We start from the raw sequence: 16,862 nt of genomic DNA, 5'->3' as shown, positions 1-16,862 counted from the left end.
TCCTCGGAAGTCAGCTGAATTGCATCATGTCCCCTGGTGTCACAGGTCTGCTGCTCCACACCAACGGTGGGGCAAGCCGCTTGAAAAGGAGGTCAGGTGTGTACCTCTAGCAGGACAACCACTGGTTCCAGGTGCGGCCGGTCTGTCTTAGCTGCCCTGTGCGTCCCTGATGGAGGCTGAGCCGAGGCTGCGGGGTGGATGGGCAGTCCTGACTTCCTAAGTCACGTGTCCTTCAGGGCTTATAAGAGTGGGAGATGCAGACTGCCAGTGGAGAGGTCTGGGTCACTGTGCAGACCACTGACACAGTCCTGTCACTCAGCCATGAGGCCTCCGGGTCAGGTGTGGGGCATTGGGCGGACAAACGGTCAGGGTCTCCCAGGTCATCCTCACCCTCCCCTCTGGGGCCTGGCTGTCAGTCTAGGGGCATCTCTTAACTGCTCTGGGCATCAAATCTCAGATACACCAGACTCACTGCCTCAGCCCTTCCAGGATGGATAAGGCAGGTCCGAGCACTTAGATTAATCCAAGAAACAAATAAAACACGGGCTTCTGACTGCCATGTTAAGCAGCTGCTAGGAAGCTGAAATGGTGATGAGCAACAGCCAGGCCTGGGCCTCCCATGGCTCTTTCTGCTAGCCCCCCAGGCTGTGTCGCTTGCTGTGTGGATACACATCCTCCCTGCATCCCCACCTACCACCCAGCAGGTCCCACCTGGCCCCAGCCCTTTCTACCACTACCCTTGCATTTTCCCCCACTTTCTTTCCCATAGCACAAATAGCTTCCTCTGCTTTTTTTTTCCCTTCCTTTCTGGAAGGCCCTTGTGCACACTCTGAGAGACAGAAAGCCTGGGGCTCAAGGTGGCATGGGTGGCAAGATTTCTCTCGGTCCTGTTTCTTAGGGCTCCTGCCAGATGGGGGGAGAGGAATAGCTATCTGAAACCATCCAAAGTCAGTCAATGAGAAGATGAGTATAGGAGAAATGAGTACAGCCTTCACAATCAGCATTATTCAAACTGTATCAAAAGCTCAAACGATACAGATAACGATCTCAAACCTCAGTGGAAAGTGATTTGGTAAAACTGCAGATTTGTAGGCTCAAACCTCTGAAAAATGTACAACCACAGGATGCAGATGTCTTGTGGATCTCACTCTGAAAACAATGTTTTTAGAAACTCAGACTTGTTCCCAGGGACCAGCTGAACCATCAAGGTTGATAACTGGCTGTGTTGCTTTGGATTTTCTGGGAACCGCTGGCAGTTTCTTTCTTTGAACCGTAGCTGATTTACAGTATTGTGTTAGCTTCAGGTGTGTGACAAAGCGACTCAGGAATGTGTGTGTGTGAGTGTGTGTGTGTGAGTGTGTGAGAGTGTGAGTGTGTGTGTGAGCATGTGTGTATGTGTGAGTGTGAATGTGTGTGTGTAAGAGTGTGTGAGTGTGAGAGTGTGTGTGTAAGTGTGAGCGTGTGTGTGAATGTGTGTGTGTAAGAGTGCGTGTCTGAGTGTGAGAGTGTGTGTGAGTGTGTGAGTGTGTGTGAGCATGTGTGAGTGAGTGTGTGTGTTTCTGTGTGTGTGAGTGTGTGTATGTGTGTGAGTGTGAGCGTGTGTGTGTCTAACAGTGTGAGTGTGTGAGTGTGAGTGTATACGAGTGTGTGTGTGTGAGTGTGTGAGTGTGCGAGCATGCGTGAGTGTGAGTGTGTGTGTGTAAGTGTGAGTGTGTGTGAGTGTGTGAGTGTGTGAGTGCTTTCTCAGGCACTTCAGTCGTATCCAACTCTTTGAGACCCGTGGACTGTAGCCCGCCAGGCTCCTCTGTCCGTGGGATTCTCCAGGCAAGAACACTGGAGTGTGCTGCCATGCCGTCCTCCAGGGCATCTTCCCGACCCAGCGATGGAACCCGCATCTCCTGCCTTGTGGGTGGACTCTTTACCGCTGAGTCAGCAGGGCCTCCCAGCGCGGCTGCTTTCTCGGATTGTTTTTGCCTCTATGCTCCGACCAGGCAATGAATGCCGCTCCGTGCGCTCTGCACTGAGCCCTTGTTGATCGCCTATTTTACACACAGCAGTGTGTATACGTGGGTCTCAAACTCCCAGCCCCCACTTTCCCCTTTGGAACCATGCTTGTTTTCTATGTCTGTGTATCTGTTTATGTTTTGTAAATAAGTTCACTTGTGTCCTTTTTTTTTTTTTTTTTAGATTTTGCATATGTGATATCCATACAATATTTGTCTTTATCTGAATTACTTAGTATGATAAGTGAAGATCCCATTCATGTTGTGTAGTTGGCATTGTTTTATTCTTTTCTATAGCTGAGTAGTATTCCAGTGTTATATGTACCACATTTGCTTTATCCATCCATCTGTTGATCTTAAGTTGCTTCCAAGTCTTGGTAATTGTAAATAGTGCTGCTCTGAACATTTGGGTGCACACATCTTTTTTGAATTAGAGTTTTTGTCTTTTCCAGATATATGCTCAGGAGTGGGGATGCTGAATCATATGGTAGTTCTATTTTTTTGAAAAAAACATTAAAAAACATTTTTTAAGGGAACTCTATACTCTTCTGCACAGTGGCTACACTAGTTTACATTCTCACCAACTGGGTAAGAGGGTTCCCTTTTCTCCACGCCCTCTCCAGGATTTGTTTTTTGTGGACTTTTTGATGTTGGCTATTCTGACCCATGACTGGCCTTTACTTTCAATTTGATGTTGACACATGGATGGAAGAGAGAGGTTACCTAAGGTTTGAATTACAGAGCTGTCTTCATCAGCGTCCACAAGGTCTAACTGTTACGACCCTGATTTAGCCTTTTACCCCAACGTCTTCACTTTCCCCTCAGTTCATGTAATCAAGCACTAAGCTCATCAATATATAAATTATAGAGAAATGGAAACAAGTAAAAAACAAACTCAAAGCCCTCCATAATTTTAACTGCCCCCACCCCTGCCTCCCCCCACCCCCACATCCAGAGGACAGGCTGACATCTGAGGCCACGGGGTTAAGTGCAGTTTCTTTTTCCAGCATCCTGAGGCAGGGCTGAGCTCTCAGTAAATGGGGTGCCCGTGGCACTCTCCCTAGCTGATGTCTTGGGTCCCTGTTAGGGCCATGGAGCACAGCAGGGGACACCTCTCCAGCACCGGGGACACGCTCTGGGGCCGACCCGAGAGATGTGACCGGGCCCCAGGGAGGCTCCCGGTCACTGTGCTAGGGCCACTCCAGCCCAGGCTGACACAGCATCCCTGGCTGCACTGAGGACCGCCTCCCCTGCCCTCCTTGCCGCCCTAGGCTCCTGGTGGGAAATTTTTCAGCAGTGCCTGCCCCCTCCGTGGAAGTGGCTCACCCCTCTCATGGGCCAGCTGCTCCCCTTCATTCTGAGGGCCGTCTGTGCCCACCAGGTCCAGCCCTATGTGACCAAGGCCAAGTTACTCAGGTTTTCTGAGCCTCATTCACTTTTTACGTAAAATGAGAATAATCATAGTACTGACCTCTTCAGGGACATGCGAGGACTTAAGCTTAGGATCTGGAAATGATCTCTCAGAAAGTAATATCTGTCACCACCTCCCTATGATTAGCCTAACTCCCCTCTCACTAGAAATGGGCAGGGAAAGAATATCAGTCCAATCACACAATCATTTTGGAGTTAAAGCAGATCTCAAAACCTACCTAATCAAAGTCCTTAAAATTTGGGAACCCTACTTTGGACCCCAGAAAATCCACTACTTTCAGGGACCAGGTAGGTGATATGTACAGACCAAGCAGAAGGCAGGATAGAGCAGAAACTGCAGAAAAACCAGAAACGTGTGCTCCACCCAAGGGACTGCAAAAACAGTAATTTTCCAAACGAATGCTGTCGCCTGGGCCCCGACCTGACCTAGGGCCCTGCAGGATGCATCCCAGATGGACAGAAGGCGGGTGGGGGCGGAGGGGTTTGGGGTGACCTGGGCCTCCCTGCAGCCCGCGGGAGCGCGCACGCGCCGTCTCACACCCTCACCTTTCTCAGCCTCGCGGCTCCGGTGCCGGAGCGGATGGCATCCATCAAGGCCTGTCTGGCGTCCACCGGGTTGCTGACCGGCCCCGCGCTAGACCTCGATGCTGACCAGGATGAGGTGGGCGCCTGGGCAGCCGGAGCGGGTGGGGGCGGGGGCAGCTGGGGCTGGACCCCAAGGTCTTCCACCCGCGAGGAGTCCGGCCCCTGTGCAGACAGCGCGGCATCGCGGAGGCTCTGGAGCTCCTCAGAGGCAGAGGACGTGACCTAGCAACGAGACAGTGAAATGACAGGGTCCCAAACGTCCTTTCCGAGAGGCAGTGCTTTTCAGACCCTGAAAAAACCCAGGGGCCGTGTCTGCTCCCCATCCTGGGGCTCTCCATCAGGCCACTTACTGCTGGCAGGGAGCAGGGCTGCCTACTGAGACCCCTGCCCTCCTGCCTCACCCGGGCCTGCCTGGACAGACCCCGAGGCCGCACGCAGCAACAGCCCATCGGTGGGAAGGACCCCTCCTCCAAACACGGAGCAGAAGGTGCCCACCCGGGTTTTCCTCGGATTCTGGCTGCAGAAGGTGCATGACCCTGTCCCCGAGCTCCAGTCCTGGTGGTCCTGTGACTGTATCAGACCAGCCCCAGCAGGGAGCAACTCCATCCTGGAGCTGAGTGGCTCACGCCTCTGCTGCTGGCTGACCCAGCCCTGAAGCCACGCTCAGTGTCCTGGGAATGTGGGAAGTGAGGGCCCTGGTGCGCAGGAAAAACTGGTGTTCAGGAGAGGCTGGCCTCAGGGCCTCTCCCGCGGCCGGGCTGGCAACTCCAGTGATGACTTAGCATTGCTTAGGGAATCGGAGGGTCGCCCTGGCTTTTGCAGTTCTCTGGGGGTCACTGCGGGTGGGTGTGGGGGGCCCCCTCTCACCTTCCTCAGGCTGCAGGTCCCGCTGTGGCCGCGTATGGCCGCCAGGAGGGCTGAACGCTCACAGTCTGCCTCCGTGTAGGACGGTTTCTTTGGCCCTCCCTTTGAGCTGGGTTCTGGAGTCTAGAACATTTATTAATGACGTCAACTCCTGTCACTTAGGTGATGGGGAAATGATGACTACAAGGCAGTACACAAGAAAGCCCATAGTTACCAGGTCAGGCCTACAGGGTCAGTTTTATCATCCCTGTCTGTTAGAAGGTAGAATTATCAAGGTGCAGGTCTGGATTGACCTTACACTATACAAAAATTAAGGGGCTTCCCTGGTGGCTCAGCTAGAACCTGCCTGGCAATGCAGGAGATGCAGGTTTGATCCCTGGGTGGGGAAGATCCCCTGGAGAAGGGAATACCCACTCCAGTACTCTTGCCTGGGAAATCCCATGGACAGAGGAGCCTGGTGGACTACAGTCCATGGGCTCACAGTCAGACATGATTGAGTGACTAAACAACAGCAACAAAATACAGAAATCAAAAGCTATGTATTTGGGGAGGCACGGGGTGATCACCCTCCCCAAATGTCATCTCCCTCTTTCCTCAGTGGCAAAGTGAAGGAAACAGTTTCTAATCCTCAGTGTCAGGGTAGCTGTTAAATAACATTTGCAAGGTGATAAATTCCTACATGGAGGGCAGGTGTCATAAAAATTTCCTCAAGGCTTCAGCCCACCACTGCTGAAAATGCAGGGTGATGGGGGGCAGGGCCTCAGCCTGACTCTCCATCTCCCCCTCCAGGCTCAAAGACCAGTTATGGATGATTCCTCCCCCTCCCTCCACTCCCCCATGCCCACACAAGAACTATGGATTGCTGGCACCTCTCCCCAGGGCAGTCAAGAGCCTTAAAGGCAGTGTGGGCAAACCAAAGTCATCAGTTTTGTCTCCTTAGTGGTTCTATTCAAACAACTCCACAGGCAGGGAGACAGCAATCCAGGTAAAATTAAGCCCATGCAGTCACCCGCATCCCTAGCCTGGTCCTCCTCCTCTGATGTCACCTAAGGTCTGTGTCTGGGTGGGTGTGGGGGAGAGGCGTCTCTGAGGCAGAAGCCCACCAATAACTTCACCTTGCGGAGCCTGTCCTTGCCTCCCGCCGAGTGGATGGCCTCCATCAAGGCGCTGTGCAGGGATGTGTCTTTCGGAGCTGGCCTCTGGACCACAGGCCTGAATTTCTTCTTTGGCCCGAAGATGCTGGCTGGCAGAGTACCATCAGCTTCAAGTACACCTGTGCTTAACAAACTGGGCTTTTCCTCCCGTGGTGGGGGCTCCTGTCCAGCCCGGCCGTTTGTATCTGACACTCTTGGAGAGCAAGGAGGCTCGCTGTGGGTGGGGGCCCACCGGGAGCCGTTCACCAGGGTACTGCCGGAAGTCTGATCACCTCCTGAGCGAGGCTGTGAGGGGCTCAAGCCGTCAGACTTGCCCTGGGGGTCGGATGTGGAGTCGGTCCTGTGGGTCCTTGTGCTCCGCTCCCCACTGAGACCACAGCTCTGCCCCACAGCAGCCTGGTCCCTTTGGGCAGCTCTGACTAGTGACCCCCGGGGATTTCCGTGGATGCCAGGAGGGTAGTCTTGAGCAGACAGCTTCCCGTAAGGGCTGCTGACCTGCCATCCAGGAGGGGGTCCTGCGGTAGATTCCTGCCCCTCACCGCGAACACCCGTGCCTGGGTTTGGGCCGGGGGTGGTACCATCCTTCACCACAGGAGGCGCTACAGCCGGCTCTGGTGCTGCGCCTTCACATGTCCTCTGGGGGTTATTCTGTCCCCTCCCCATGTCACTGTGGGCTTTCGGGGCCCCTATCCGCTTGGCAATAGCAGAGGCCATGTACTGACTGGACGTTCTCCTCTGAGGTTTGAGAAACGGGACTTCCGCGGTGCTAGCTGCTGGCACTTGGAGGGGACGAGCGGCTGCCGGGGGTGGCCGGCTTCTCCCCTCCCCCAGAGCTCTCCCGTCTTCTGAGTGGGGGGACTGGGGCCCGGGCAATGTTACCTGGGGGTCTGGGGAGGTGGGCTCGCCTCTCAGTCTGCTTTCCTGAGGTTGCGGATTCGTGGGGGTGGTGGGGGTGGGGGTCCTCCTGGGCCCCTCCGTGGGCCGGCCAGAGTGCTTCTCTATAGAATTGGATCTCCAGAATTCTTTGACTTTTCCAATGGGTGGGGTTTCTGCCTCCAGAGTGGGTGATGAGGGAACTACAGTCCTGCCGGCATGCGCGTGGGGGCTCACCAGGTTCCCCAGTTCATCAATCTTAATGGCACCCATGGAGAGGGATGCCCCCCGGTCGTAGCATTTCATCTCTGACTTTGGAGGGACAATTTTATAAGTTGTGAGTCCATATCTAAGGCCATAACTCCCCGCTGGGAGTTGGCCTCGTTGATGCCATGGCGGTAGTGTTGAGATATTACTTTTACCATCACTTGCCTTTTCCTTCCCCAGCTGCGGGATCACCCTCCCGGGGGCTGGGGTCCTCCCGCTGTGAGCAGGGCCAGGCGCCCTGCCTTCCTCCTTCCCATTCAAGTGGTGAGTGTGAAGCGCTGAAGCAGAACTCGCCTTGGGCTCCATCTTACTGGGATCCACCTCCTTCCAGGTGTTGGTCAAGGCTGAGCCTTCTCTCTCAGGCTCCTGGGAAGGAGGTGGTGAGCTGGGCCCTGCTGCCCACCTCTGCCTGTGCTGCTGGGGGCACTCGGCCTGGCAGGGTGGTGGCTGAGCCTTACTGTCGGCCGTGCTCCCCAAGTCGAAGGAGCCAGCATTGTTGTTTCTATTGGAAAACATGCCTGAGTCCACGGGGTCATCGAGAACTTCCCCTATGAACGTCACCGGGATTGCCTCAGAGTCACCATGGGGGGTGGACATGCCGTGTACAGAGTTGCTGAGCGAGCTTGTGTCAGCTTCGTAGCTTTCTTCCATTTCTGCAAAGAAGCACAACTCAGGTCACAGGCAGAGCCCACTTGGATGGTTCTGATGCCCCTTAACCAGTGAAATCCCACCCTGATTTTCATCTCCGAGGGTCCTTGGGTGAAAGTTATTTAGTGTCATTTGGGTGTCGTCTACACATGCCCAGAGCCAGTCTCAGCGCACAGGACCCAGTCAAGGACCTGTCTGCAGATTCATGATGCCTTGAGGGCAGGCCCTGCGGTACCACATTTTGCCGGCGTCTTTACTTACAAATTGATGCTGAAGTCCGAGCCCTCAGTAACACCACCTCAGAGCAGGGTGGGAAGGTGGATTGGGATTTTTACTTTCCTCTTGATTTGGTTCACAAGGAGCACCACAGAATCTATGGCTCAAGGTGCTCTTGTTCTGCTTCCCAAGAGGCAGGTGACAATGCCTTGAGCCCCCATGAATTAGCCCTAAAGGACACAGCGGGCCTGCAGGCAGGGTCTGAGGGACAGGCCAAGGTTGATAAAGGTTTCTTAGCTCTGTCAACCCCATCTGAGGACAGAACTGAGAACAGAACCCCATCTGAGGACAGAAAATGGACAAGTGAGTCAGACAAAAGGCTGGGTCAGCTCTGAAATCTGCCTCCTTCTTGTTTTATTCGGTTGTCAGGCAAGGCCTACATCTACGTTCTAGTCTGTGTGCCTTTGTTTGAAAGATTTCTGGTTGTTCACTGAGCTGGTTTGTACCTGCTCAGGCCTTGCACTATTCTGTCTGATACATGCACAGAAGTGCAGTCCCTGGGACGCCCCCGGGAACAGGGGTCCCTGGTGAGATGCTGTGCGCCGTGCTCCTCTTTGAAAGTCAGACCACGTGTTAGCAGGTCATGGGGTGGGAGGTTAATACAGAGGCCTGTTTGCCAGAGTGGCACCCAGTGTTTCCCTAATTCATCTGAGGGCTGAGACCTTCTTTTTTGGTTCCTGTGTGCAGACTTTTGATGTGCAGAGTCAGTATTATGCAGAGCAGGCCATATGCGCCTGCTGGGACATCTCCTCGGCACTGTTCTGCCGCCCAGGTGCACGGCCCCTCTGGGAGCTGAGGTCCCTGCGTGCTTGGCCCCCAGCCCAGGCCTTCCTCTCTCGCAGCATGTCTCCTCTGCACACATCTTCCCCACGTGGTTACCCGTGGTGCCGTCGGCAGCCCTGACGCCCTCAGGGTGCCTGGCTCCGGCGGAGATTTCCAGGCAGGAGGGGCGGTGCTTACCTTCCAGGTCTTCGTCCAGCTCTGCAAGGGTTTTCTGGAACTGTCCAGTCATGAATATTTCCTCATCCCCATGTGAGGCTGGAGCAGCTTTTCCGTTTCTAGGGAAAACCAAGAGGAAAAGGGAGCATTCATTTAGCTCATTATCTATGTAACTGACTCTTTTCTGGAAATATCTGAGGCAGGTACAATTTATAGTCAAAGTCAGGCCATTCCATAGGCACTGCTGTCCTTGGAACGCCTGAGACACAGATGGGGTGTGTGTCTGTCTGTGTGTGGTGTGTATATGCTGTGTGTATGCATATGTGTGTGTGTGTGGTGCACAGCGACGACCACTCCAACGGTGAACTTCAGGTCAGCAGCGACAGTGGTGACTGCCCCTCCGGCCGTGCCCCCTCCCCACGCCCACACGGCAGTGACCGGATCGGGGAGGGTGGGCAGGGAAGACCCCCTGCAGCCCGTGAGCCTTCCCACGTGGGTTCTTCTGCCCAGATCATCCCATGGGAAGCCTCACAAGCAGTAAGAAGGCAGGCAAGGTCATGATCGCTGCTTCCCAGAGAAGTGGCCATGTGCTAAGCAGCTAAGAGTGCAACTGCCCCTGCTCACAGGGGCTCCTGAGCCTGGGAGAGCTGCCACGTCTGTGTCCACAAGTGCCTCATGGCCCTGCCACCCGGGTGTCCAGGGAGATGTCCCTATCTGCTGAGGAAAGCTGGGCTTTCCTTCTCTTCAGCCCTGGACAGTAGCATTTATGAGACAACAGCTGCCAAAGCAATTTGAGAGCAGCCCTTGCAGAGGCTCTGGTCTCTTTTGTCTCGTGGTGCCAAGAACAGAGACACGTACAGGGTGATTGTCCCTCTTCTGCAAAAGCGGAAGGTCTTTCCCGCTGATCGTTAGAATCAAGGACCAGTTTCCATTGTTACTAATCAGGCCGAGATAATGATGCATGAAATATGCTTTGTACCATCCTCACTTACATAGCAGAGTTTGTGTTCTGGTAAATGAGTCTTTCTTACTTGGTGACTGTGTCTCTTTGGGAGCCAGGAAGTGGGCTTCCAGATCCAACTCAGCTAATGTCCTCTGACACGGCAGACAAAGACTGCTGGCCGAGATGTGTGCGGCTGTGGACCAATTAACAACGACCACAGATGCACAAGACTTGCCTTTCCTGTTGCTTTTGCCATAAGACTTAATTGGATGCATTTACTAAACTTGTCTCTTTCTCTTCCACAGAATTTGATGGTTTAGACAAATTTAATTTATATATTCAATCAAGTATATGGCAGAAAAAAGTGGTAAGGGCTCTCTAAAGTAGTATTTGAAATGGAAAACAGTGTTTTTCAAAGGTTGGCTCCTAGTTTAGAATGCTTAAAGCCTAGCCAGACAAAACTATATCTATACTTTTCCTTCAAAGTATTTGCCTTCCCTTCAAAGTATGCAAAATCACATTGTTCTATGGGAATAGAATGATATTAATAAGAATTAAAAACTATAGCACATGGAATTACACTCAATATTTTATAATAACCTATAAGGGAAAAGAATCTGAAAAAGAATGTATATGTACGTATGAGGGCTTTCCTGGTGGTTCAGACGGTAAAGAATCTGCCCATAATGCGAGAGACCCAAGTTCAATTGTTCAATCCCTGGGTCAAGAAGATCCTTTGGAGAAGGGAATGGCAACTCACTGCAGTATTCTTGCCTGGAGAATCCCATGGACAGAAGAGCCTGGCAGGCTACAGTCCATGGGGTTGCAAAGATCAGACATGACTGAGTGACTAAGTTTAAGTTCTATACATGTATACATTCATATGCATATTATACATATATAAGTAAATATATATATGTATATTTACTTAACTGTACATCTGCATCTAATACATCATGATGGAGATCAAACCAGTCAATCCTAAAGGAAATCACCCCTGGATAGTCACTGGAAGGGCTGGTGCTGAAACTGAAGCTGAAGCTCCAATACTTTTGCCACTTGATAAAGAGCCAACTCATTGGAAAAGACCCTGATGCAGGGAAAGATTGAGAGCAGGAGGAGAAGGGGGTGACAGAGGATGAGATGGTTGGATAGAATCTCCGACTCAACGGACATGCGTCTGAGCAAACTCCAGGAGATAGTGAAGGACAGGGAAGCCTGGCGTGCTGCAGTCCATGGGGTCACAAAGAGTCAGACAAGACTTAGTGACTAAACAAAATCAGCTATATTTCAATAAAAATAAAATAATGTACTCTTAGAAAATGAATTAAAAAATAATTTAAGAGAAAAGTTCCACTGATGATATTACTTTATTAAAGGTAAACTAGAGAATGAAAATCATCTTGAACTGATGAAAATGCAAGGAATCTGAGACTCTTACACTTGTTGCTCCTGGTTTAAACTGGAAAGCAATGCAAACAGGTACATCAAGATGCAAAAACATAGCTTTGACTTTGTAGGAACTTTGGTTCATTAGCCTCTCTTTTGATAATTTGCCTTAATAATCCTGTGGAAGGAAAATATGAACCACCATGTTCATCATATTCATGAGGAGACATCTCCAGCTTCCGGCAGTGAGGAGTTCCCTCCACTACTACATCGAGATGTGATTATGATGTGGGGGTGGAGACACAGGTCACAGATGAAGCCGCATGTTGTGTGAAGAAACTAAGACACAGAGCTCCATCTAGGAGGGCCATGATGATCTAAAAGGAATCTGTGTCTGAGGACAAGGGTGACACAGAAATCTAGACACCACTATGAGCCAGTGTGATTTGTTGAAATGGATGGATTACGGCAAATATTTTATCTTTTCTCCTTTGAAGTATGCTCATTTTGGTACAAGGCAGCTTGAGTGATGAGGTGATTTTTTTCAAACAGACAACATTTAAAATGATTCTTTGGTCCTCTTCATGTCTGACTCTTTGTAACCCCATGGGCTGTAGCCTGCCAGGCTCCTCTGTCCATGGGATTCTCCAGGCAAGAATACTGGAGTGGGTTGCCATGCCCTCCTCCAGTGGATCTTCCCGACCCAGGGATCGAACCAGGGTCTCCTGCGGCTCCTGCACTGGCAGGTGGGTTCTTAACACTGAGCCCCCTGGGAAGCCCGCTAACGAGCACTAATTATTTTATGGAAAGCAGTTTACATGTTTGTTATACCATGCGGCTCATGGGGTCGCAAAGAGTCGGACATGACTGAGTGACTGAATGGAACTGAATGCCATGCCCGATACACATAGTATGTTGTGTTTATAATTTTATTTTGCTATTGAGATGATAGTGATGATCCCAGTGATGATCCTAAACCACTGTGCGGCAGCCATAAATCCTAAAGGAGGCATTACAGCAGGGCCTGAGCCAGCCCTTCACCACGCTCCTCCCACCCAGACGCTGGCCTGAGCCGCCCCATTTAACCATCAGTGGCCAAGCCCCAGGCTCAGAACTTCAGATCTGCTCTCTGCCTGCCATCTCACCTCCCATCCAGGCGCTCTTGTGAAGTCTGGGGTCCCTCCATCCATTCCTCTGCCCTCCACTTGGCTCAGCGGTCTTGCCCATCCCTTTCTTCTATCTGCCTCTTGTACAATCAGAGGTCTTCCCCAGATGGTCAACCCCACACTCTGCTGACACCCCCATCCACCTCTGGCCCACCCTGGCTCCTGACACCCTAGTGTGGACCTGATTCCCTGGGGCATCACTTGTCCAGGAGGAGAGAGTTGGCACCGACAGAAGCCACTGGCCTTGGGGGTGCTCTGGAGGGAGGGAACCAGGTCCTCGACTGGTGCTTCTCCCAAGGCTGCCAAGCAGCCCTGGGGTGGGGCAAGGCGAGGCCTGTGACCACTTCACTTCTGCAGCTGCTGCCGCTCCCGATACAAGGCAGAGGGGGGCCACCGCTCTCCGGATTCTGGGCTTCTGCATGAACAGATTATCTGGCCCAAAGATACCAGTGGTGATGTATCTATTTTGCTTTCAAACATACAGTTTCAGGGAGGAGACGTTTAGCAGAATGTGCTTTTCTTTCCTCCCCCACCCCACCCACTTCTACTAATTGATTATAACTCTTCCTCTCTTCCTATAACAACAAGCTAGATGCACCGGGTCCCTGGCTGGAGGGCAGATTCTGCGGGCTTAGCAGGAGAGCCCTAGGATGTGTCCCAGAGAGGCACAGTTGGCCAGAAACACCACTGCCTCCTTTTAGCTGAAAGTCAACTGCACAGGTGTTTTTCTCCCGGGCGTCATTCCTCATGCCCAGCACACACCCCGGTTTCTAATGTCAGTTTCTTACTGACAGTTTGTTTTGGCTTGAGACCAAGAAAGTGAGGGCAAACAAGCAGTGCAGACCTTCTGATCCCAGCTGCACGTGCAGAATAAACGTCACCAGCAGCCTGTCCTCCACGGGAGCTGACTCCACAGAGAGCATCGCCCTGGACAGGCCGCCGCGGCCGAACCAGAGGGCGAAGGACGGCACTGCCAGCTTCCGGCGGAAGCACGCCCAGGACGTGGATGGCGTGGGGCTGGGGGCAGCGATGGGCTCGGCACCCGCTCCCACAGGACAGCTAACAGCACACGTGAAATCAGTACCCAGGCAAACAGGGGCCTTTTCACTCTTTTCCTTTTTACATTAGAAAGGAAAAGGAGTGTGGGCAGACCTTGCCCCACTCCAGCACATTAAATCATTTTTCTGTTTGATGTGGCTAGGAAAGTTTCTTTAAATAATTTATCCAGTCACAGAAAAAAAAAGTCTGAGAGGAAAAAGATGTCCTTTTCAGCTAGCAATTCAATTGCTGATGACAACCAAAACAACCCATGGGAATTCAAAACAATCACTTGATAAACTAAAGGCAAGAAGCCTGGGAAAACATACAGTTAATGACAGTCATATATGCTTAACTTCTGCATTCCATTTACAAGTGGCCTTCTATTTACAAAGCTTCAGAGTTCTAGAACAATGGTGTCCAGGAGAAACGTAATATGAGCTACATGTGTAGTTTGAAATCTTCTTGTAATCACATTAAAAAGGTGAAAAATAATAAGCAAGATTACTTTTCATTAAATACTTTAACATTATTTTTTTAATTAGTATACTTTAATCCAACATTTAACTCAAATTATTATCATCATTGTCATGTGTAAATGACATAAAAAGTTCACTTCTTCTTATGCTTGGTGCATATTTCACACTTACAGCACATCACAGCTTGGGCTAACCACCCAGCAGGCTCAGTAGCCCAAGTTGGCTGGTAGCCACTATACCCACAGCATAGTCCCTTCCCTCCCCCCATCTTAAATGTTTTTAAATGTTCCTTTGTTAGTATAGTTACAAAGTTTTAGCATTCTGAAAGGTATTAAATGCTTCTAAGTATGGTTTTTCCAGTGGTCATGTATGGATGTGAGAGTTGGACTGTGAAGAAACTCTCACAGCTGAGCACCAAAGAATTGATGCTTTTGAACTGTGGTGTTGTATAAGACTCCTGAGAGTCCCTTGGACTGCAAGGAGATCCAACCAGTCCATCATAAAGGAGATCAGTCCTGGGTGTTCATTGGAAGGACTGATGCTGAAGCTGAAACTCCAATACTTTGGCCACCTCATGCAAAGAGTTGACTTGTTGGAAAAGACCCTGGATGGTGGGAGGGATTGGGGGCAGGAGGAGAAGGGGATGACAGGGGATGAGATGGCTGGATGGCATCACCGACTTGATGGACATGAGTTTGGGTAAACTCCGGGAGTTGGTGATGGACAGGGAGGCCTGGCGTGCTGTGATTCATGGGGTCGCAAAGAGTTGGACACGACTGAGCAACTGAACTGAACTGAACTGAACTGTTGAAAAATAGAGCCTGACACCCACTTACCCAACCACTCTCATTCCTGTGGAACTAATGTTCCCAAAACAGACCCCAGGAGTGAGAGTTTCACAGTATTGCTACACCGAGAGATGAACTGCCTGATTCCAGCAAGACTGCCTTTAGGATATGAGAGTTTAGAAATAATGCTAGTTCCACTAGAATCCCTGTAAGTAGGTAGGAGGCAATAGCCCTCTGTCTCTCTCAACATCTTGTTGTTTAGTCGCTCAGTCGTGTCTGATACTTTGTGACCCCCATAGACTGTAGCCCACCAGGCTCCTCTGTCCATGGGATTCTGCAGGCAAGAATACTGGAGCAGGTTGCCATTGCCTTCTCCATCTCCCCATCTATTTACACACAAATGTATGCACGCATGTGTGTGCATGGTTTCTTTTCAAACAAAGATGTTATAAATAGTTAACTCAGGCAGATGGTTAGAGGTAAACACAGTTCTAAGGATTCTTCAACAAATCAAGTTTCTATCCTTCCTTAGGCAGTTTTCAATAAAAAACATCAATGATAATAATGATAAAACCAGCCATCAATTTCTGAAGGCTAGCAATATGTCAGGCACCATTCTAGGGGTGGTACTGCAGATCTCCACTGTACTGACAAGAAAACTGAAGTGAGAGGTCAGGTCCCCAAACTACAACCAGGTATCACCTCACACCAGCCAGAAAGGCCATCATTAAAAAGTCTACAAACAATAAATGCTGGAGAGGATGTGGAGAAAAGGGAAACCTCCTACACTGTTGGTGGGGATGCAAATTGGTTGCAGTCACTACGGAGAACAACACGTAGGTTCTTTACAATAGAAAAACAGAGTTAATATACGACCCAGTAATCCCACTTCTGGGCATATACCCAGAGAAAATCATAATTCAAGAAGACACATGTACGCCAGTGTTCATTGCAGCACTATTTACAATAGCCAGAATATGGAAGCAACCTAGATGTCCATCAACAGAGGAATGGATAATGAAGATCTGGGGGGTGTGTGTGTGTGTGCGTATATATATAGACACCTAAGAAAGAATGAAATAATGCCTTTTGCAGCAACATGGATGGGCCTAGAGATTATCATATTAAGTGACATAAACCAGACAAAGGTAAATATCACATGATATCACTTGTGTGTGGAATCTAAAAAGAAAAAGGTGATATAAGTGAACTCATATACAAAACAGAAAAAGACCCACAGACACAGAAAACAAACATGTAGGTACCAAGGGGGGAAGAGGAGGAGGGATAAATTAGGAGCTTGGGATTAACATAGACACACCACTGTATATAAAATAGACAACCAGCAAGGACCTACTTCATAGCACAGGGAACTACACTTAATGTTTTGTAATAACCTATGAGGGAAAAATATGGAAAAAATAAGGGGAAAGGATATGAAAAAGAACAGATATAAATGTATAGCTGAATCACTCTGCTGTAACCTGAAACAAACACAACATGGTAAATCAGCTATGTTGTTCAGTCGCTGAGTCACATCCAACTCTTTGCAACCCCATAAACTGCAGTACACCAGGCTTTCCTGTCTTTCACCATCTCCTTGAGTTTGCTCAAACTCATTTCCATTGAGTCAGTGATGCCATCCAACCATCTCATCCTCTGTCGTCCCCTTCTCCTCCCACCTTCAATCTTTCCCAGCATCAGGGTCTTTTCCAATGAGTCAACTCTTCTCATGAGGTGGCCAAAGTATTGGAGTTTCAGCTTCAGCATCAGTCCTTCCAGTGAACACCCAGGACTGATCTCCTTTAGGATGGACTGGTTGGATCTCCTTGCAGTCCAAGGGACTCTCAAGAGTCTTCTCCAACACCACAGTTCAAAAGCATCAGTTCTTTGGCACTCAGCCTTCTTTATGGTCCAACTCTCACATCCATACATAACTACTGGAAAAACCATAGCTTTGATTAGACAGACCTTTGTTGGCAAAGTGATGTCTCTGCTTTTTAATACACTGTCTAGGTT

General features: G+C 50.3%; 1 protein-coding gene across 4 annotated transcripts in view; it reads right to left on the bottom strand.

Moving 5' to 3' along the window:
- The window catches only part of COBL (cordon-bleu WH2 repeat protein), a 304,756-nt gene that overhangs the window by 8,859 nt on the left and 279,035 nt on the right, over positions 1 to 16,862 (bottom strand). For all 4 annotated transcript variants that reach the window (XM_043872647.1, XM_043872649.1, XM_043872648.1 and 1 more), the window contains 4 exons: positions 9,062 to 9,159; positions 5,999 to 7,830; positions 4,887 to 5,006; positions 3,981 to 4,241 (listed from right to left, as the gene is read on the bottom strand). In XM_043872647.1, the coding sequence (XP_043728582.1) occupies positions 3,981 to 4,241; positions 4,887 to 5,006; positions 5,999 to 7,830; positions 9,062 to 9,159 (2,311 nt within the window). The remainder of the gene's footprint in view (positions 1 to 3,980; positions 4,242 to 4,886; positions 5,007 to 5,998; positions 7,831 to 9,061; positions 9,160 to 16,862) is intronic.

The sequence above is a fragment of the Cervus elaphus genome, chromosome 18, assembly GCF_910594005.1.
Source record: "Cervus elaphus chromosome 18, mCerEla1.1, whole genome shotgun sequence".
Taxonomy (NCBI): Eukaryota; Metazoa; Chordata; class Mammalia; order Artiodactyla; family Cervidae; genus Cervus; species Cervus elaphus.
The sequence above is the reverse complement of the archived record's forward strand: the minus strand, read 5'-3'. Positions and strand labels throughout refer to the sequence as shown.